Here is a 21,990-nt window from a genome sequence, read left to right as displayed (position 1 = left end):
CGCTACGGTGGGGTTTGCTCTTATTGGCTAAGCTTTGTGCGAAAAATTTAAAATCCTTTTTTTTTTTTTTTTAAAGGGCAAGGCTTTGTAAGTTTCTGCATATAAACAAAATTGAGTTTTTACTGGAGTACAAAAACGTTAATATTTCTCGATCGAGAAGAAAGATCACGATTGGAGGAAAATAAAATCAGCTACACTTTTTAATGTACAGAATTTATCGTGTGTCAAAAATCTGCGGGAGCGAGGGCATTATTTCGCCACACCGGAAAACAAATGGCAAAGGCAAGCAAACACAAACCGGGTTTATAGTTTAATAAAGTAACACATGCAAGCATTTATTACATTTTTCAAAATTAAAAACAGGCATTGTGCGTCACTCGGCTAATGCAGTATTATTTACTTTTGAATTCAGCGTCGTAGAACTAAACAATACTATTGGCAACAATACAGAATGTAATCAATTGATTATTTGTATAACGAGAGAGAAAAAAAAAAGTTTTAGAGAAATTATTTTATATTGAAAACAATAGCATGCTTAGAGAGGCAGGAAGGTTTGCGGGTCACCAGTTTAATCCGAATAGACGAAGGCTACTTTTGTAAAAGGGAAAAGGAAGTCGGTGTAATTTGATATATTTTTTTTATCACAAATTGTGTTAATCACAAACTCGAGCTAAAAGTTAGATGTAAACTATCACGACATCAAACCGCTCACGACGGTGTCTTCACGGGTTTTGTTTTATCTTGATCACAGGATATGTTCCAGGTTAGTTACTGATTTTAAAGTTAATTAGTTTATTTTAATTAGCGGGGGAGGGTACGGGTGTCCTTCACAGAACAGTACCAGAAGCAACTCCTGTCCGGGAAAAGCAAAACATAAGGTAAGTGCTGATTTGAGCAACATGTTATTTATGATGCATCTTTTCCTTATTTATAACTATGTAGCGTTGTTGGTTTTTTTAATGATCTGCTAGTAATTAATTTGGATTGTTAAAAAAAAGAATGGCTTTGTAACAGTAGCTAATAAAGCTAAACACGTTTTGGGCTAAGTGTCTGAAACTTCTACCAAAACAGTATCCTACAATACAACTTTCTAAACCCTGAGTCTTTGTAGGTTTTGTTTTAGAGCCCCCGGCTGCTCTATATGCTTGACAAAGTGAATTTCAGATTCAATTCCATTTTAAATGGCGCATTATCAATTATAAAATGGATATGCACATGGCTTAATTGGGACATTGTTACTGGGATGTTATTACAGAGTCCTGTGAAACTGTGTTATATTGATGTTGCACACAAAGTGAATGACAGTAAACAGTGTTTAATGATCCGCACTGAAATTTGTTATGCACTCACTTATACTTATCCATTCGTTTGTGTCTGTTTTCCAGTAATGTCTGAGAACCCATCCAGTGGCCCAGGCTCCAGCCTGAGCTTTCGATCCGGCTGCAGGATGCTGCTGAACCTGGTCAGGGAGCGGGACTCGTTTGTCTCCTCTCCAGAGAAGATGCTGTCTCCCATCACTGACCTGGCTAACAATTTCAGCAACCTCAGTGCATTCGCAGGAGGGTAAGGATCACTGTAAACTCATGAGTTACTTACAGGGGTGCTGGTGGAATGTGGGACTGTGTGAAGATGAGTGCTCTTTTGCATAAGAAGCCACTAGGGCGATATTCTCAGGCTCCACCACAGAAAACCGCAAAGGAACTTAGTTGTGTTGGTAAATGGTAATTACTATGCAACTTTCATTCTGGCTATTTCATTGCGGCCACCTCAGATCAGTGCATGTATTCAAAAGCACTAAATGTGTGAAGCTGCAGTCCATCCCATGCATTTTAAAATTGGAGGAACACATCTCTACTCGTTTTACATTCGGTGCTGTTTTCCACGATTCCTGTTATGAACGTGTCGATGCTGTTTTGATTTCAGTGACACTCCAAAGCGCTGCCTGGATCTCTCCAATCTGAGTAGCAATGAGGAAACCGTGTCGCCCCTAACAGCATCACCAGACACGAGAGCCTCAGGTGTGTGATGCCTTTTGATAGGGACCCGAGAATCATGTTGGAGTCATTTTCTGTTTCCAAAGACTTAATGCTTTGAGATTTGTTTCATACTTTTCACACACCTTTTTTTGCAATTCAAGTTTGATCATGAAAAAAAACTGTTTGTGCCAGCAATGCTACAAATCTGCTGACATAGTGACTTCATATGCACAGGCTTATATAAAAACTGCATGATGTTTACAAACCATTGGATCAGAGATGCCAGTTCTCTTGCATTCCAGGGATGCCTGGTTTGTCTTCACAGAAACTCCCTTTACAAGCTTAATCTATCTTTTTAATTTCTTTGCAGATCATCCGGTCTCCCCTTGTCATTTGGAGTCCCCTGTACAGAGGTTGAGACAATTAAAAGTCATGTTAAACATAACTTCCTTCTTGGGCCATCATTCTGACAGCTTCTGCTCTTCCAATTTGGGAGTCTAGGCTCGTCTTACATTCCATGTTCCAACAGAACTCTTCGGTGTTTCTTACATTCCATGTTCCAACAGAACTCTTTGGTGTTTCTTACATTCCATGTTCCAACAGAACTCTTTGGTGTTTCTTACATTCCATGTTCCAACAGAACTCTTTGGTGTTTCTTACATTCCCCCGACTAACTGTTCCTGCCTCCAGCCATTTTTAGTTTCAAAACACAATTGTAATGATGATATCATTGCCATTAATCAAGGAGGGTGGGGGGTGGGGTGCAATGTGTATTTCTATTACATTGTTTTAACAGTGATTTAAGGATTTATTTTTTTCTGTAATATGGCTTTCAGATGGGATGCTGGGTATTTAAGGCTTTTCTTTAATTCCCCAGTTGCTTATTAAAACACTAAAAATAATGGTACGGCTACTATCATAGTAGCGTATGTAAGAGGCAGGAACAGCGAGAATGTTAAGGAAGTGGAGTTTTCTAATGCTGTATTAAATTGTGCAGCATTTAACACTTACAGTTCTGTGCCAATGTCTTATTAATACAGGGCAGCAGTGTGGAGTAGTGGTTAGGGCTCTGGACTCTTGACCAGAGGGTTGTGGGTTCAATCCCCAGTGGGGGACACTGCTGTTGTACCCTTGAGCAAGGTACTTTACCCAGATTGCTCCAGTAAAAACCCAACTGTATAAATGGGTAATTGTATGTAAAAATAATGTAAAATAATGTATAATGTGATATCTTGTAACAATTGTAAGTTGCCCTGGATAAGGGCGTCTGCTAAGAAATAAATAATAATAATAATAATAATACATTCCAAAACAAATGCTCGAGTCACCTGATCCACATTTCAAAAAAGACTTTTCAGTTTAACTTCAGCCTATTCTTGTTGAATGTCATATCCTGTCTTCTGAAAAAGCGATGCTTTTTTCCCCCTCCTCCCACAGACATCAAAAGGTCACTCCAGAAGCAGACTCGGTTAGAAGCAAGTGAGTATCATGATAATGGTTTTGACCACTGGAAACCCTTTTTAAAATTGTATTCTGACATTTACATTAAAGCATGTGTTTCAGTATTGCAGGTACAACTTTCGCAAACTATAGAGGTTCATTTATTTCTACAAATTGCTAATCTCTCCTCTAGACATCTTGATGATGAATTCCAGACTGCTGATCCTCTCCATTTCCCCTTGCTGCCCATAACTGGGTAGTCGCACTTTGCATCATGCATTGTATTTTTTATTTTCAGGAAACCTCACATCAAACGGTTCAAGTGTATACTGGTAAGCATGTATTTTATTCAGAGAGTCATCTACTGAAACCCTAGAGATCCAAGAGTAGCATCTTTAGCTTGTTTGCAGACTCCCCTTGTGTCACAGTGTCTACTTGCCAGATTTAGAAATTGAAAGAGTAGATAATGCAACTGAATATGGGAAAAGTGTTAAAGCTGTATGTTTTTAACTTTTTTTTCTTTTTCTTTTAAGCCCAATTTACTATGTAGCAGTCCAAAACGTAATGACAATTCCAGAGGCATGCAGCTGGGCGTTATGGACAGCCCGATGTTTAATAACAAAGAAAATGTAAGTCTTAGCAAGTTTTATTCACTGTACTGTATTTGCTGTGATTTATTAAAACATCCACTAGAGGGCAGTGTGGACATGTATACGATTACTTTATGGCTTCTTATCTGTGTTGATACAGTGTAAGAAGTTTGGCACGCATCATGATTTGTTTTTATTTCATGTTATTTCACAGGTTCCCAGCTGGTTCAAAAAGCTCAACAGAGCTGCTCCCCATGCTCTTGATCTTCAAAACAGAGATTTGGAGAAACCAGAATTTCACAACGGCTTGCTCATAGTAAGTCTAACATCAACAGCAGACAGAAGTTGTTGCCTTGTGTTTAATAGTGTAGACCGACAGCTGTACGCTCCGAGCAGCCTCGCTAGTGTTTTGTTTCTGCTTCAGTTGTCTTGATCTGGTGGTACTGCCCATATTTGACTGTATTGCAGCCGGATGTCTATGTGGAGGAGTGCGAGATGAATGTGCCGTGCAGTCCCATAACTCTCGGGGGTTTTGAAGAGCACGATGGATTCATGGAGATTATCAATGGGGATGAGCCAGAGGTATTGCTATGCTCCTGTTAAGTCTTTTGCTGCACAATTGGAGGCATTGCAGGATTAGGTGTGCTTTGCTGCTAGGAGGGTTTGAGCACTGTGTATTAACCTGAAAATTCTTTCTTTGAGCTGTTTCAACATTGTGGAAAATAAACACAACTTTAAAACACATTTTACACAGTACACACATGTGTTCTACACAACAGTTTGCTGATTTTATTTTAAGTTTTTTCGCCCATCAAGACTGGGATTCTGTTTAGTCACAGATGGAAAGTGCAGGTTAGGTTGTTGAACCTGATTTTTTTTTTTTTTTTTTTTTCCTGCACTCTGTAGAATTACAGGAACACAAACATATCTTCCAGTATGGCACTGCTGTTGTCTGATCCCCTAATGAGCCAGGAGATGGATTTCTCTGTGAGTACAGTCTTTGTTGTTGAACCAAAGTGTCCATCTCAGACTTGCAAACTATTTTTATTTTTTTATAGAAATGCAGCAATAATAGTAAGACCAATAATAGCAGATTCTAATATCATTATTGTACCAACAAAATTATGGTAAATTGAATAAAATAGTTTAGCGGTTCTGCTTTGCCAGCTTGTAATGCTGATTTGTGCTCTCTGCTGTCCTGCAGATCCAGGCTCCCAAACACAGGCCCAGGAAGGGGCTGTTCAGGTCTCCCTCTATGCCTGAGAAGCTGAACCGGCCGATGCTGAAGAGAGCAGGGCGGCCGCAGGATGTGGAGACCCCAGTGAAAATCAAGCGCCGGAAAAGCATCAGTAGCCCCATCCAGGAGGAGATAGAGGAGGAGGACATGAGGACACAGGTGAGACTGTATTCACTGTCCCCTTTACATCATTTCAGTAGACCCACTAGTATCCAAAAACCTTTTAAAACAGTTCCATTTAATTCTTTTTGTACAGTAAATCTAATGATAAGGGTGCAAATCCAGTGTCTGAAAGGTATTCAAGCAGATTATTGCAAAGGTTATTGGTAACTGGTGTTATTCACGAGATACAGACTGCTGCTTTGTTTTCTGCAGAGATTGTTGCTGAAAAAGACTCTCTCGCTGTGTGATGTAGACATCAGCAAGGCTCTAGATGAAGATGTGGGCCACAAAGAGCTGATCGGAGATTTCACTAAGGTAAGAGGCAGTCTCCTTACTGTGGTTTTAAGCCATACAGTGGTTTATACTGGGTCAGTTTAATAAATCTTATTGGAGATGGCAACAGTTTTTTTTTTAACTGAAGAAGTAAGTAAGTGTTCAGGTTTCTTTGCACTGCCTGTCTGATGGTTGTGTTGTTTCTCTTGCAGGTCTACGCCTTGCCCACTGTAACTGGGAGACACCGGGATCTCAAATACATCACAGGGGAAACTGTGAGTGCTACACCGAGCTGTTGGAAATGTCTTTGTAGCATAGTTTGTATCCGATGGCTTTTACGTTATAGTTTGTATTTTGATGGGCAGCTGCTCTGACCTCTCGTGGGGTATCTATTGAACATCACCCTTTACATAGATCCCGATATATAATTTAACTAAGTCACAGGTTTGATGAAGATGGTAACACAATGTTACTTCATGACCTCTTGGATACCCCTACTGGCAACTGTTTAACTAACATCAGATGTCTTCTGAATTTATTTTTTTTCTGAGTTGTTCCAAGTTAAATGACCTGCCCTTAACTGTTCTCTGTAATTGGTAACACATGGTTTGATGTAACTCCCTTCCCCCGAGCCTAACCCCCTTCATGTTGTAATAGATGGCTGCTGTACTCTGTGGAGAATTCAACAGTCTTATTGAGAAGTACTTCATTCTGGACTGCCGCTACCCTTATGAGTACAAAGGAGGACATATAAAGGTTAGTTAAGCACAAGCAGGTACATTTACAGGTAAAAACATAGCAAGCCGGAGATCATTAGCTCAGAGATTTTGATAAGATGGAAAGCAGTGTAGGCGTTGGGATCATGGTGTTAAAAATCATTGAATAAAATGTGATCATGTTGCCATAAAAGATGTAGGGCTGGATTTTACACTGCCTTATTAATTTGGGTTGAAAATGCCACTTCATGTCAATTTAAATTGACCAGTTTTAATGGATATGCTACATGAAAATATATTTAATCACAGAAAGTGTCACAGAATTAAAGGCATCAAAAGTATACAACTGGGGTTTATCAATATTCCTTTTTGATCTGTGGATGTGAATGTCTTGACAAATGCCCTCAATTGTTTTGTATTTCTTTTGTTCACCAGGGGGCGCTGAATCTCCACAAACAGGAGGACATTTCTAGTTTCTTCCTAACAAAAATCATCACTCCCACGTCGGAAGATAAACGCGTTGCTGTCATCTTCCACTGCGAGTTCTCTTCTGAAAGAGGGCCCAAGATGTGAGGGATAGTTTGTATTGTGCTGTGTAATAATGGTGCCGAAATAGTGCAACTTGAACCAAAAAGCAAGCGCCATTTTAAAAGCAATTCTTCATAACTGTGTTAAAAGCAAATGGTAAAGACATGGACACCTGTCTAGTTTCTCGTACCTGATGATTCGCTGTTCCCTTTTTTTTTTTTTTAACCTTTTTGTGACATTAAAAATTGCTTCTGGTAGGTGTTTGTTACAACTCTTTATCCTTATTTGTTTTATAGTCCTAAACTTTAAGTATACCACGTTTTTCCATCACAATTGAAGTCGCTTTTGCTCTGTTACAGTTGTGTTTGTGAAGTGAGAAGTAATCAGTAACCCATCTTCATAAGTCTGTCGGTGTTCCCTATAACCCAGGTGTCGTTTCCTGAGGAAGGAGGACAGGAGTGTGAATGAGTATCCTGCGCTCCATTACCCTGAGCTGTACATCCTCAAAGGGGGCTACAAAGATTTCTTCCCTGAATTCAAGGTACATTCCCTGAAAACAAGCATGTGAAACTTTGAGCGTTTTTCTTTTTTTTTTGTGTATATATAAGCATTCTAATACACTTGTCCTCCAAAACAGAATTTGGAGAAGAGATTAAAATATGAAAAAGTAAACTCAGTCACAACCTTTCCAGCCAACCAGATCACTTTGTTGCAATAGATAATATCACTATGCACTACTGCTTTTCATTTCAATAGTGCATGATTTGGAACTAATCCAAGTTGAAGAGAAACATTCTGTTGCTCTGGCAACCATGGAAACAGAGCAAGGTAAGAGTATGAATAAAAGGAATGATTCAAGTGTAAGAGGAACAAGAAAAGAGAACAAAACACATTTTAAGGTACTTTCTGTGAAGTAGTGAACAACCCAAATTATGGTTCTACCTTAAACAAAGTATTGCTTAAAAGACAGATCACTGAAAGATTTTAGCATAGTATTGGGTAAGTTTGACCAGCTCTTAGGCCTGAATATCGATTCTCTGTCTCTTACTACACCTTATAATCCAAGACTGTGACATTCAGTTTCATCCAATCCTGGTTTTACTAGGAGTTTAGTAAAATGCTCCTGAGCTTGTTACCTATACTCTGTGGCTAATCAAGCTTGTAATAAAACCTGTAATGGGTGAAACTGCTATGCAGTAGGAGTCTTATTTCCATCCCTACGTTGCAGAAAAGAACATGGACTCCTTGGCCACTCCTGACTTCTATGGTGAGAGGAGTAGCCAAGCGCTCGGAGGAGTTTTGGAAATGAAGTGTGTGTTGAGTAGCTTTTTAACCCTTCCCTTTGCTCTGCTGTCCAGATGTGGTGTGACCCCCAGTCCTACTGCCCCATGCACCACGAAGACTATAGAGATGAGCTGCTGAAATTCAGAACGAGGAGCAAGTCGTGGGCCGGGGAGCGGCGACGACGGGAGCAGATCACACGGCTGATGAAGCTGTAAGACGAGGCAACTGAGGTGGAGGGGGGGGGGATCTTCTAATGTAGATGGAATTAAAGAATATTCCGCTCGTACCAAATGATCTGTGGATCTGAATGGATTCCATTTCTACCCTGCGCTGTAAACGGGTAAAATGAAATCATGTTGGGTTGTATGAAAAATAAGATTGTTAGCATAACTACAATCATTGAAACTTGCAGCTTTCAGCCCTGCACATCATCTAACAGCCTGATTTCTGTAATTGTTTTTATAGGTCACTTAACGGATGTAGTGGGTAATAATGTGCAGATTGATCACAGAACTTGCTTATTGGATTGCTTTTTTATAATCATTTATAGATTTGGTATATTTGCTGACGGGAATCTTGTATTTCGGACAATTAAATGAATCGAGGTATGATTGTCCTTTTTAAAATCCTAATATGTAAATTGCTTTTTAGTATCCCTAATTTTTAATTTGCAGTGTGTGTGTGATATATATATTTTTTTAACTTTTTTTGTTATCTACATTTAAAAAAAAAAAAAAAAAAAAAAAAATCAATCCTATAACTTTCTGTATAGACATAGATTCCTGAATCTGTGGTACATAAAGCCCTTCAGAGGTGTATGAGCCAGTAAGTTGGCAGCATGTTGGCAATTCTAATTTGCAGGGTACTATTACAGTTCTGCTCCAGATCAATGGACTGCCGATTTTACTGTTGCTTATTTATTATTATTTTTTTTTATAGAGACTAAAGTATGTAAGATTTGATGTTTTCTATGTCTTGTGTTGAGTGGGGATATTATTTTTAGTTTCTGGTGCCGAGTTTAGGTGCAGGATACACATTGAAGTTCATCAACTAGAAACAGATCATCTCCTTTTCTCTGAAATCCAGCTGTGGTTTATCCACATTCAATCAACCCTCTAGTAAATGAATGCATTTCAAGAGGGACATGTCTAGCCTTTAACAAATGTCAGCTCATGCCCTGCTTGGCTGCACTCCTATTACATTACAATGTTTTTGTCAGATTTTGTCATGCTGTTATATTTTTATGTCCTCTGTCAAGGTCCATGTCTAATATAATTTTGTATTTTTATTACTTGAATGCCCTACAAAAATAAATTTGCATTTTATATGATTTGAGTAAATTTCATTCTAAAATGCTGAATTTTATTGAATTTATTCTTGTGTGTACCTTGGTTTGTGATTTTCTGAAGCACTGTACTCCATTGTGTTTTGATTTCTATATGGTTTATAGTGATCTGCTTCGGGACATGGTATCCTGATGTTGATCTAAAGGTCATCATGCTTGTATTAGGTTAGATGAAACAGAATTGTGCATGCAATAGAACGTTCCGTACCAATACTGATGCATACTATCTTTGTGTGTGTGTGTGTGTGTGTGTGGCTAAACATGACATTGGAGCAGTACTTTGTGTTCTGAAAGAGAGAGGGGACTATTGTTACTGAATCTCCACATCTGGAGTCTTGAATAATGACTGGAGGGTTACATTAGTCCTGGTACAGCACTATCGTGGTACAGAGGTAGAAATGAAGCTGTGACAGTGGCAGTTGTCCTTGTAATCAAGTCCTGATACAAACAGCCTGGTAACCAACAACATTTGAATGTGTGTGTGTTTTTTTTTAATGTTCTACTGCCTATATATATATTTATTTGTTCTATAAAAGGAGGGGTCTCTTTATGGAAATTTAGGGACTTAAGTTGCTTCTTGTTTTTGTAATCTATAACAATTGAGCATGATCCCTTGTACTTGTTTGTACCAGTCAGGGGAGGGTTCATGGTTCACAGCATCAATAATTCACTTTGTCTTGGACATGATGATGCATTCAGCTGCAGTAATAGCTTTTGCATCTACAGTACTGTGTCATTTCTCAGTATATTATTTGTGTTAGCAAATAGGATTTCAACACAGTGCACATTTTATTGTCTGAGTACATGACTGGTGAAGATGATTTTACAAGCAAGATAGATGATCTGATCACCTCTTCCACATTCTCAGAAGGTTCAAGAACCTTTGTGGGCATCTGATACCTTTTATCTTTTGGTGCAATATTTAGATTTTATTATTATTATTATTATTATTATTATTATTATAGTGGTTAACGTCATTGCAATGATTCCTTCCAAGAATATGGGTTTGTTATTTGAGTCATGATGGGTCACATGCTGTGATGGTATAATACAAAATGTTTTAATTGCATACAGTCAGACACCGTGGCAATCCCCTTCCTCCTGTAATAGCATTATAGTTATGCAAATAATGAAGGAAGTTTATGAAGTGCTCATTTTAGATCTGCGTTTGTCCTATAAAATATTTGTTGCCATTAGTAACGTGTACTATTTAGGTGGGTGCTTTTACCGTAGCAAAATGATAAAACCCAATGTGTTGGGCTTTAGAACAAGTCTTTAAAGAGAATTGTGTGTTTAGCTAAATAATGTGGTCATTTCCTTAACCTTGTGAAAATCAATTGTGACATTTAAACTGCCAGTGCTGATCCATGAAGACAGAAACTGAAAACAAATAAACTTCTATGTATTGTTTTATGGTTCTTCTGTTTCCTGTTTAATATTTGGGATGGATTTGTAAGGCTTCAATGTTTACAAATATTTCTAAATGTCTAAATGATTAAACCTGTTACTGTGTTTGAAGTCTGTTATAATGGATCCTCCTGAAGTCTCTCCTCCTTAGTTACTGTAAATAATGTCTCTGCATATCTAATGCATTTGAAACAACCAGGTTCCTTTCCAGATGTTTCATGGAAAGGGTGTTGCAACTCTTTTTGAATGTGAATGCTACAAAGAATCATTTGAAGTACCGTTTAGAAAAAAAAAAAAAGTTATTTTAAGCAAATGTACACAAAACATAATTAACTAAGTGTTTTCAGAATTCATCCAGAAAGAGAGACAATCCTAACTTTTTTTTTTAAAAAAAAGAGGCTCCAATTAAATAAGTTGCCAAGGAGACCCTTGAACCAATGATTAAAAACAGGTGCAGGAGAGAATCGGATCTGGTTTGTGAGGAAGGATGAACCAATGCTGTGGGGTGAAAATTGAGGAAAACAACCAAAAGCTGCAACCATGGTGGGTTTAATAGCCGTTTTTCCATCCCTTAAATGTAATTTAAATAAAAGCAGATTATTGTTTACAGGAAATTATGTGGTAATACGGCTGCTGATAAGGCAACCTGCAAGTGAACCTAAATAGGATTCTGGTGGCTCTTTGATTCAACAGCTGCAAACAGCTGTCTGCTTTTAAACAATGCCTCTTTCTGTTTCCAGCGGTCTCTGATGGGGGGGGGGGGGGGGAATGATTGAAGTAAGAACTATGCAACTGTAATGCTAGAATTTGAGTCTTATTCCTATGTTAATCTGCCCTCTCCTGAAAGGGGATAGTGTGGGAAAAGGACGGCTTTGAGCTGCCAATTAAAGTGTTAAACAGTTACTTCTGGCTTAGACTTCTGTTCTTGCCATTCATTTTATACATGCTGTAAAGTAAATGTGTTATTTGGATGTTGAAAGAAACGTGCATTAACTTCTCTCCCCGTGTAACAGAGCTGCTACAGGCGTCGGCCACACAAGAGGATGAGAAGGGAAGGGAAGCTTTCCTGTCGCTTGGGAGCCCCAATGAGCTTGGTAGTAGCTCTCCTGTGCATGTAACAGTGAGTGTTTGCATCCTCTGACTTCTGTGCGTGTTGGGCAACAAAGCTCAATTCTAAAATCAAGGTATTTCTGAGACAAAATCGGACTGTATGTGGTGCTTTAATCAACGGAGATGAACTTGCCAGTGAACGGCCATCAATTTCATATATTTGAGAGGCAGTGTGTTTGGGTCAGTGGTTAGCACGGGGAACAGAGGGAGGCAGATAAAAAGGAGATGGTGGCTTTGTATCCCAGCTTGACAGTCCTGTCCGCTGGGGGGCTAATGCAGGTCACCACCTCCTTCTGTCATGGTCCAACCAGCTGTAAAATTGGGCACAGACAAGACCCTACCTGGAGCAAGATGAGGCTTCACGGTTTGATTAACCTGGATACGCCTCCCTTGCCCAATTTAACAGAAAAAAGCATTGCAATACAAGGCACACAACTCATTAAAGGGGTAACAGTTAATTAATTCTGTAAATATTATCTATTGTACATGTTCACTCTATATGTGTATTGCATATGTACATTTTGAAGGAAGCTTGTGCACTTTTACTAGCCAGGTGTAATGACATAAGCTGTATTTAACCTACTATAGTTTATTTTTTGTTGTTTCTTTCAAAACAACACGTGAGACCAATATAGTGAATGGAATTGTACAACAGATTCGATTTCTGGAATTATTTGAGCTGGTTCCAGAATTAGAATGCCAGGCCAGGTGATTCCAGTTCACATACCATACTAATGCCTTTCTTCCACCTGATTGATCACACAGGAGACGACTGGCCGCTTCTATAATAAACTCCAAATGTCTTTTTCCATCTCGGTCACAAAGACCATATTAGACACGGGCTCGGAAATTCACAGTGAAAGCTTTAAACCATTCGCAACCCAGAAACGCAGACGGTAACATTTGAAGAATAAGTGGTCTTTTGGTGCCAGTTTTGTATTTGTTTGTGCCTGTGTTTAATGAACCCTTACTTCTAAGGTTAAAAGCTGATTTAAAGCGATTGTAGTTAACATAAAATTCCCCGTCCTACCTGATGTGCATTCCTATTTGCTATATATGTCTGTAATGTGCAGTTTTGAAAGAAACACACTTTATAGTATTTTTTTTATTGTAATACATGATATCTGGTACTACACTGAATAAACGGACATCTCAGTTAGCAAGCCAATGCACCTGCGATAACCTGTGTTGCGAATGACAGTGTAGAACAGGTAGGATTTATGGAATCATTTTGTTAACTCCAATCGTTCTTGATACTGACCCCATAGACAGCTACTCCCTTTGAGCACCCCTCTGTGATTACCATTATCAGGCTTTCTCGAAACACGGTTCTGCTGAGGCGCCCCTGTTATCTGCTGCGCTTAAATGCTTCTTTCCCAGGGTCCCCCTCACCTGTTGGAGAGGGAGAGATAACGGCCAATTCAATCCTGAATTGCGTTTCAGAGATTGCTTCACACCTGTTTTAATTACGCTTGATTGTGTCCTGTAAACTGGCTGATTGATGAGATAAATTAGCCATGACACTAGTTCTGAATGGCAGCAGTTTTTCCATCCCAAACAAACCCAGGAAACATTTACAATATCATTACACCCCCACTCCACCTGCCCACCAACAATGAATAATATACTGGGTAATGGTCATTAATATTGCATTTGAGTTACTTGAAATTCATGTAGTCTGTATCATTTGGAATGTAACATCTGAAAGTTTGTCTGTTTTTCACATGGGACAGCTTTTGCAAATGAGATGCCAAAATCCGAGAGTGTAATTTTAATATACCGGTATGAATTATTGATGGCAAGTTCAATGAGGAATCCAATTCTGATTAATATATGTAGTAAACTATAAACCTTTGTGATAAAAAAAGCAAATAATTACTGAAATGTGTATTCGTCCATTAATGCAAAAAAAAAAGGCTTTAAATTGAGTTGCTCTCCAAAACTCAATCCAAAACTGCCCATATGCTGAATTTCAAAATGAAAGATAAAAGCTGGAATAGGCCACCCTTTGAGAAGCGTTGTTCAGTGGTGGCTAATTAACTTTCCGCCGGGTGACCTCTGCTGTAAGTGGCGTCTCCTCCAACAAAAAGATCAGTCAGGCCTGAACTGTATTGTGATTGTGTGAGTCTCTGAACCCACTTTCAACACTGTGACTTCCCCAGAATGGCTTTCATGATCTCATCACAGTTAACAACTACCTCTGTACTCCCAGTTGTTAGAGACCGCAACTTGTAATGTTCCTGCTTTATCTGATCAAATATTTCTGATAATGAATTTGACCACCTACAACAATGCGCCAATTTTACATTCCACAAGGCATATACTGTAGATGTGCAAAATGACTCAAATATGTTACCCTATCAGGTGCTACTGAGTGCATTTGATTTGAATGGGATTTTTCTTTTACCTAGTGCTGCTGAATTTCCACTGATCCCACAGCTAAGCAAATCTTTTCTGTTGAACCCAGGAGCTGGACAGCAGATGCCTGCAAGCTTCCAGCCCGTTCCCTCTTTCCCACTGTACAATCGAGCCGTGCTGGGGCCACGCACTTCGGAGCCTGGTTGTTTTTCCACTGCAGAGCCCAAGCCATGCAACTGATGTAACACACAATCAACGTGTAGATGATACGGTATTAAGAGGTGCTGTATTTGAGGTGAGACGGGCGGGTCCAGAGCTTATGGCTGTGTATCGATGGTTCCAGCTCTATGAAATCTTCTATCTGCCCACCGAGAAGCTAGAACCTGGGCTTCCTCAGCGTCCCAAGGCTGTCGTTTTCTCTCCTCCGACTCGCTGCACACCATGTTGTTCGAGTGTACTGACTGATGCAACATAATGACAAGAATCATTAACCCCTTCCCTGGCCCAGCTCGCCTCTGAGCCAGGTTCAGATGTGTTGTGAGGCCAGAGTTTCGCTGTTTGGTTCTTGCTTGGGTCGACAAATAGCCAGTGGAATCAGCTCGGATGTACCAGTGGAAAATGGGTGCATGACCACCAGTCATACTCCCTTGCTCTGGAGGTGAAAGGCTTGTCAGGTGAATGAACCTGCTTTGCCGTTAGCCCAGTACCAAGCTGAACCCAACAACCCCCTTGTTTTCCTTAACTGTTCTGTCACAGCCATCATAAAACCCTGGCCTGTGATTTTGTGTTCCTTTCCATGACTCCAACTGACGTTCCAATCTGCGATGCCTGTTATAAAGATATATTGGTCAAACAATGCAGCAGCTTTCAGTGGGCATTAGATCGGATCACTCATGAGCATAGCAACTAATATTTTTTCTTCTGTATGTACTTAACATTTAACAGTGTAGCAAGTGCCCTGTGTGTACATAAAGCACTCTGTGAGCAATGATTCGGACAGCTGATAAGGCAGTAAATGTCAATAGAAAACATGTGTTGTGTCACTCCGAAGAGTAATACCTGTTTAAAAGAATTAAGCCAGTTTTTAAAATGGTATAATTGGCGGCTCAGGTTTTTTTTTTTTATTGTGTTCATCTGGTACTTAATGCTATAAAGGCGTTCTCAATTCTGCAGTAGATGAGAGTCAATATAATTTAGTGCGAGAAAAACAGTAAGCAGCCAACAGCTTGGCTGGGGGAGCACTTCTGTAGCTGGCCTTGTGATGGGCTTGCCATTGAACAGGTAAGATGCTGACTGTAGCTTGAATCACGTTCTGACGATAAGTCTCTCAGTGTCTTTTATGTACAATTGAAGACATTAAGAAAGACTTGTAGTTGTTTTTCAAAGCATGTAGCTAGTTTTCTTTAGGTACTACATTGAAGACATTCAGAAAGAGTGTAGTTCAATCGTCTGAATCGCCCCTTTGATGTTAAAGGGGATTTTTATATCTTCACGACTAAAATAAAATCCACAAAAGTATATTTGTTTAAATAAAGACATTGGAAAAGACACACTATCTACCAACTTCGATTATGAAGTTTATTGAGTTCTAGATAGATACATAAATTACATGCTGCATAAATAAATAAATACAAAATACAAGTTGGGACTTTTTCCAGTAAACAGCTGAAAGAAGTTTCAGAAGAGCACTGCTTGTGTTTTGTTTTTACATTTTATTTTAGTGGAGTGGACTCTCCTGTAGGGTAGCACCCAGGCTCCAGCAGTATGCTGCTCTGCTGTCACAGTGCTTTTGGCTTGGCTCCCTCCGGAGGTACCACACATCTGTCTCCCTGCATCTCTCCATTTGCAAACACACCAACAGGAGGGACCTATTCCCCTCGCATTTCACCTGGGGGCTGCCCGCACAGCGCAAGCTGCTCTCTGTCACAGCAACACAAGAGTCACAAAGTAAGCCTCCAGTTGGGAAGAGCCATCTGTATGGAGCTGCACATGGTTATGTGAGGTTAGTTAGGTAACTTCTCACTCAGCACAGCCCTATTATGTTAAATGCTGTTGCATAGACATTATTTCTAGTGAAACACTGATTATTTACCTGGTCGCCTTTCTTGTTACATACAAGTCCTTACTGGAAGCAGGTACTCTCTTTGTAGAGCTCTGTTGGTTTGCCTCTTGCCTTAAATAAATAAATCAGTATTGTCGATTTGAGGGCTCACTTTTTTTAGGCCTTCCACCTATGTCCTGCTTATATGTTTGCACTCTATAATAGACAGGTGATAAAATGTGTCTTTAATACATTGTGTAGGTGTCATTAGGGTGCCTAATCTCTGTGGCAGTGTTAGACAAAGCATGCTGGTAAATGTTAGCACTAACGGGCCGAGTGACAATGGGCAATGTGTTTGCTCAGCTTCCTCTGGTCTGCCCTGCACGCGGGGCTCCGGTGTGTTTTTTAAATCAGTATTATTAAAATTGACAGAAAGGGCTGGCAAGGAGCTATCAGCATCTTCTGTCCTCAATGAAAATACGCGCACACACACACACACACACACAGGAAGTGACTGGGCTTCACTCCAGCTAGACTTGAAGATATTTTAGCACGTGTCTTTGTGGGTTTATTCACTTAGATGCAGACAAAGAAATGTTGGGGACAAGAAGAGGCTGTTTGGTCTACGGAGACTAGTCCCTTGCTAGCACTCTGTTAACCCAAGGACAGTGGTTAAAGTGAAAGTGTGGAGCTGAGGGGGCCCGGTGTATAACCCATAAGGTCTTCCTTGTTGTGGTCTTTCAAATGTAGTCCCTCTGCATGGGTGTAGTTCATTTTTAATTTCTAGAAAATAGGCTTATAGATCAGGGAATGTAGTAAGTATAAGGTTTCTTTCATAAGAGAGGATCTCTCTGTTAGGTTAAGTTCTCTCTCTGATCTGCTTAAGAACCAGGTAAAATATCAATTCCTTGAATTCTGTGAATAGCTTCAAATCAATATACAGCACAAGAGCCTATATTTTATTATATTTCATGTTGTAATATGTCAGGAGAATCTTGTGAAAGTCTCTTACTAGTATATTATTTTTGAGGGAAAAGCAAGTTCAGAACAGAAGTTAGAAATAATACATGTGCTGAATATTTTACATGGTGAGTTTGTAGCAGTCTTTAAAGCAGCAATCCAAAGCTGCCTTGGGGCAATTTTGAGATGCCACCTGCCATCCCTACCAGCTTGACAGGCTCTGTCAGCTACCATGAAGAGCTGCTTCTTGATTTCTGACAGAGCCACAATAGCACACTTGAAACTGCCATGTCCACGATGCTGTGCTCAATAAGGAAGCATCCATATAAAAAGGAAAAGAACTGGATGGATTTCTCTCAACTTGCAACATCAGTCGCTCAGCGATGGAAGCAAGGATTCACAAAGGAAATCCACTGGAAAGTGCTAGGAATTTGTTTATCATAGAAAAAGCAAATCAATGTGTAATATAGCACAGTCAAAGCATGATAAAGCATAGGTAAGCATTGTCAAGCCCAGAGGTATAGCAAAGCATATTAAAACACATGGCAAACCATGGTAAAGTGTGGAAAATGCACAGTGTACCCATGGAAAAAAACATGGGCAAATGCATAATTACCATGACAATTTACTGTGGTACACTTTTATAAGGGGCAACCAGTACCCCAACATCTCTAAGAAGAAAAAAAGCTAATTGTTTGAAATGAATAGCTACCCTGGATGCTGTCATTGCCAATGACTGCAAAAAGAAAATTATCAGATGAAGTAAAACAACACAAGGTATTAAATATAGAGTTTATTAGCAGAAGACAGCTGGGCCCTTTTTTATAGCAGGATTTTCACAAAGAGTAGTTCTGTCTGCACAGAGCAAACAGTAAGGTTATCTTTTCATTTCCTTTTTTTGACAACGGAAGGTGAAATGGTTCACTCTTTCTCGAACACTTGCTCTTTTTAAACAAAGGCTTAATACTGGGTGGTGACAGTGAGCCAGGTACTACAGGCTTGAGAGCTGGTGGGCTGGCTGTGGACAGGTGATAGCGTGGGGGTGAGGAGGCCCTTCAACACCTTGGCAGTGGAAAGTTCTATTGAGTAATATGACAAGTGGAATCTCCCAGCCATCCACAACACAGCAGAGCTTCAATAGACAAATGCCACAAAGCATCCATAGTATCAGTGCATTTCACAGAGCCCAATGACGAACTCAGTTACAGACTCGGAGCAGTAGTAGCACATATCCCACCTTTTTAAAAATGAAAATCCAGAACTTAAAAAGGAAAAGACCAAAACATGTGCATGTAATAGATACAGCTATGACAAGCTGTAATGAAAACATAGTAAACAAAGCTTCCTTCAGACAGGTTCATACAGGATTGGTGTCCCATTGAAGTCAATGTAATAAAGCAGAGAAGAAAAAGACGCCAGTATTTTTGACTTGCATGGCTAGAAATATTGGTCTCTGTCATATCATTTTATACATTTTGATATTTTGTGACTTCAGAGTGTCACGATAGTGGTGCCTTGTTATTAAAACTTAATGAAGCAGAGCAGTATTTGGATGTGTGCATTTATCTTGTTTAACAATTTAAAGCAGAATGTTATTAAATATTTATTTATGATCTAAATTAATTTTTGAGGAAAATTGAAACATACTTGACTTGGAAATAGTTCACAATTTCTTGTAAAAGTCTTGTAAAATCCACAAGACTCGAAGCTGCCTCAGGGTTTTTTTCTAATACAATTTTTTTTATATATAAAACTTTATATATAACATCTACTGGAATAAAATATATATATCAAATGCATGTCAGTCTAGATAAGAATGTTTAAAAACTATTTCACTAGCTAGAGTGGAAATTGCATGGAATTTAAACCTAGACGCTTAGGGACTGATTTATGAGGATAAGTACAGGCTAATTTACTCATTACATTTGAAAAATGAATTAGACAGGTTTATAACATCAATTGGTAGCCTAACTGACATGTTTATGCATTACAAGTACTTTGTACAGAATATACCAAGGCTCCTTTTTATCCAATATTTTTGAACACATTATAAAGGTACTGTACCAGACTAGAAAGTACAGTCCATCCTATTGACCCTGCAAAACACATTTCTAGAGAGATGTCAAATAATAACAGGATAGAAATAGCAAGAAACTACTCAATAATGAATAATGTAACTGCGCCTTCCTGCAGATTGAGGCTCTATTTGATCAACCTATAAGCGTGGCCATAAGACACAGCAGTCAGCACTGGGGAATATACCCTGGATTGCATCAATTGCTTATCAGCGGCTATCTCTGGAGACCCCTAAAAATAGGTGGGTGACTTACCGGTGCTGTCAAATTTTCCAATAAAATCCAACTCTGGCTTATCCCAGCGAGGTATTGGTTAATCAAATCCACCTCAAACTCTTTTTCTGTTACAGTTATTTTGGGGAGAAGTAGCCAGCCTTCGGGTATTGAACATATGAAACATATCTGTCAGGAGGCCTGGCAAAATATCAAACTTCGGAAGTTTAAAGCCCTGTGGCCTTAAATAGCCTTTAATGTCTTCTCTCAAAATCTTGGCCCATAGTGGATGTCAGAAATACATCAGTAAGAACTACCTCAAAGAGCAAAGGAGTGGTTTCTTACATCCACTGGGGACAGTATCTCAGGGGCCTGGTTAACGGTTACACTCTGGTGAACCAGCTGAACTTAGAGAAAACACATTTTTGAGAGACCGTTTGGAGGCCAGAGGAGCGCTTTGAAAAGTGATCCAGCTGTGATGATAGAAACAGGAAAGGATATACAAAGCGAATCTAAACAATAAGAGTACATTAGTTAAGGTAATTGTGATATTTTATACCTGTACCGAGTTTCTTTATAAATGTCACTAATTAACAAGTGATGCATTCAGACTGCCTAATGACTGATTGAGTTCCAGTCGTGTCAGTACATATGTCTATTGTGTTGTATGTCCTGTGAATTACGTGCAGGAGAGGCCTGTGTGACAGCGTTCAGATTGAATGGGATTATTGAGACGAGGCTTGGTGACTGGTTAAGGTGTTCACAGTACTTTTTTTGATGAGCAACTGGTTCATAATTTTTTTAAACGTATTTGATCACTCTGTTAATATATTACAGTTAATATTCAGATAGATTTTTTCATATAGATATGCAGTATATTCATTTGTTGCTTGCATATTCAATCAGTGTATTGTCGTGGATATCAAATGCACATAAATACATACCTCTATCACTGTGTGTACATTTGATGGTAGGTCAGCATACTTGCACATGCATCAGAGACCAACTTGGAAATAATCACCCCCAATCATTTACATGGGGTTATAGTGGTTAAGATATTACTGTTGTAACGTAAAGCAAATTAGATACGTTTTTATTTAATTATACCTTATATAAAAATGATAGTAAGCTAGACTTAATAAAAGTGCCTCTTAAAATAAATGTGACCAATATCAGCTTCAGAAGTTAACAGTTGTGAGATGCAAATTTTAAACAGGAAAGTGTTCAGTAATTTCATAATTCTGGACAATTCCCCCCTTTCCATTTCTGAGGCACACAACACCTTACTCACCTTTTGGATTATTTATAGCTGTGGTTTTAATAAAACTCTGTTACACACATAAAGTAAACATCAACTGTGGCCTTCTGTGTGCACTGCTTGGCTCCATTTGCTTTCCAGGGCAATGAACTGTAAGTCAATCTTTTGTAAATGATTTTAAAAGAAAGCATACTGAAATGTCTCCCCGTGGCTGTCTCCACTGTATTTGATAAGCAAGCACAAAAAAAGAAAATCCAGGCACCAAAACGGCCATCAATGACGCAGCTCTTACCTCTAAGCATACCCCTTATTATACTCTTATGGTCAATTACGGTGCTGCGGATCTAATCTCAATTTGCTGCTGTGCATAATTCAGCGATAAAGGCAACTGCACTTAAAGTGCATGAAATAATACATTTACAACAAGGCAGAAACAAGTACCATGCTCATTCAACCATGCAAACGAGCGCTTGAAAAGTTTGGATTGTTAATATTATTATATCTGTTATGGTGTAATGCTGTAACTTCTATGTTACCTCAAAGGACTTAGGGGAAGATTTTCTAAGCTGCTTTTTTTCCAGAAGAATAGAACATGCACCTTTTTGTGATTTTTTTAGGTTGTGTCAGTGGCAAATGGAAATTTATTGCAAAATAATATTTCCCAGTAGTTCTGAATCAAGGGTCTAGATTGGATGAGAAGCAGTGGATCAAATGATACCGGACACTAAAAAATACAGCCCACAGCAGTGTCATTGGTCCTCGTGAAACATCAGTCCTTTGCAGTTAGTTGTGGAAGCACCTGTCGACCAAGAGCCTACTATGAGCCAGCTAGAATGGCTGTCTTGCCCACTGTGTGAAACAGCTCACTTTTATATAACACAGATCATTTTATGTTAGCATTGTCTTTAGTGTATAATGAATTAGCGGATATATATTATATAGCATTTGTTACCATCAGTACAATAACTGTTAAATACATGTTATCCATGTATAGAGAACCAATCACAGTGCATGTAG

General features: G+C 39.1%; 1 protein-coding gene across 2 annotated transcripts; it reads left to right on the top strand.

The window, feature by feature from the left end:
* The first annotated feature begins 69 nt into the window (after window positions 1–69).
* LOC117413446 (M-phase inducer phosphatase 1-B-like) lies at window positions 70–9,536 on the top strand. Of its 2 annotated transcripts, XM_058996852.1 has the most exons (17): window positions 70–878; window positions 1,386–1,563; window positions 1,924–2,018; window positions 2,347–2,389; window positions 3,414–3,455; window positions 3,715–3,748; window positions 3,950–4,045; window positions 4,221–4,322; window positions 4,475–4,588; window positions 4,913–4,993; window positions 5,211–5,402; window positions 5,619–5,720; window positions 5,891–5,953; window positions 6,336–6,434; window positions 6,830–6,963; window positions 7,352–7,463; window positions 8,281–9,536. In XM_058996852.1, the coding sequence occupies exons 2-17, from the start codon at window positions 1,388–1,390 to the stop codon at window positions 8,419–8,421; spliced, it is 1,626 nt and encodes a 541-aa protein (XP_058852835.1). In that variant the 5' UTR covers window positions 70–878; window positions 1,386–1,387; the 3' UTR covers window positions 8,422–9,536. The 2 variants fall into 2 exon arrangements, with proteins under 2 accessions (XP_058852835.1, XP_058852836.1); XM_058996853.1 differs by lacking the exons at window positions 1,924–2,018; window positions 2,347–2,389.
* The last annotated feature ends 12,454 nt before the right edge of the window (window positions 9,537–21,990 follow it).

Source organism: Acipenser ruthenus, chromosome 23, assembly GCF_902713425.1.
Source record: "Acipenser ruthenus chromosome 23, fAciRut3.2 maternal haplotype, whole genome shotgun sequence".
In the NCBI taxonomy this organism is placed as follows: Eukaryota; Metazoa; Chordata; class Actinopteri; order Acipenseriformes; family Acipenseridae; genus Acipenser; species Acipenser ruthenus.
Note: the sequence above shows the minus strand (reverse complement) of the source record. Positions and strands in the feature narration are given on the sequence as shown.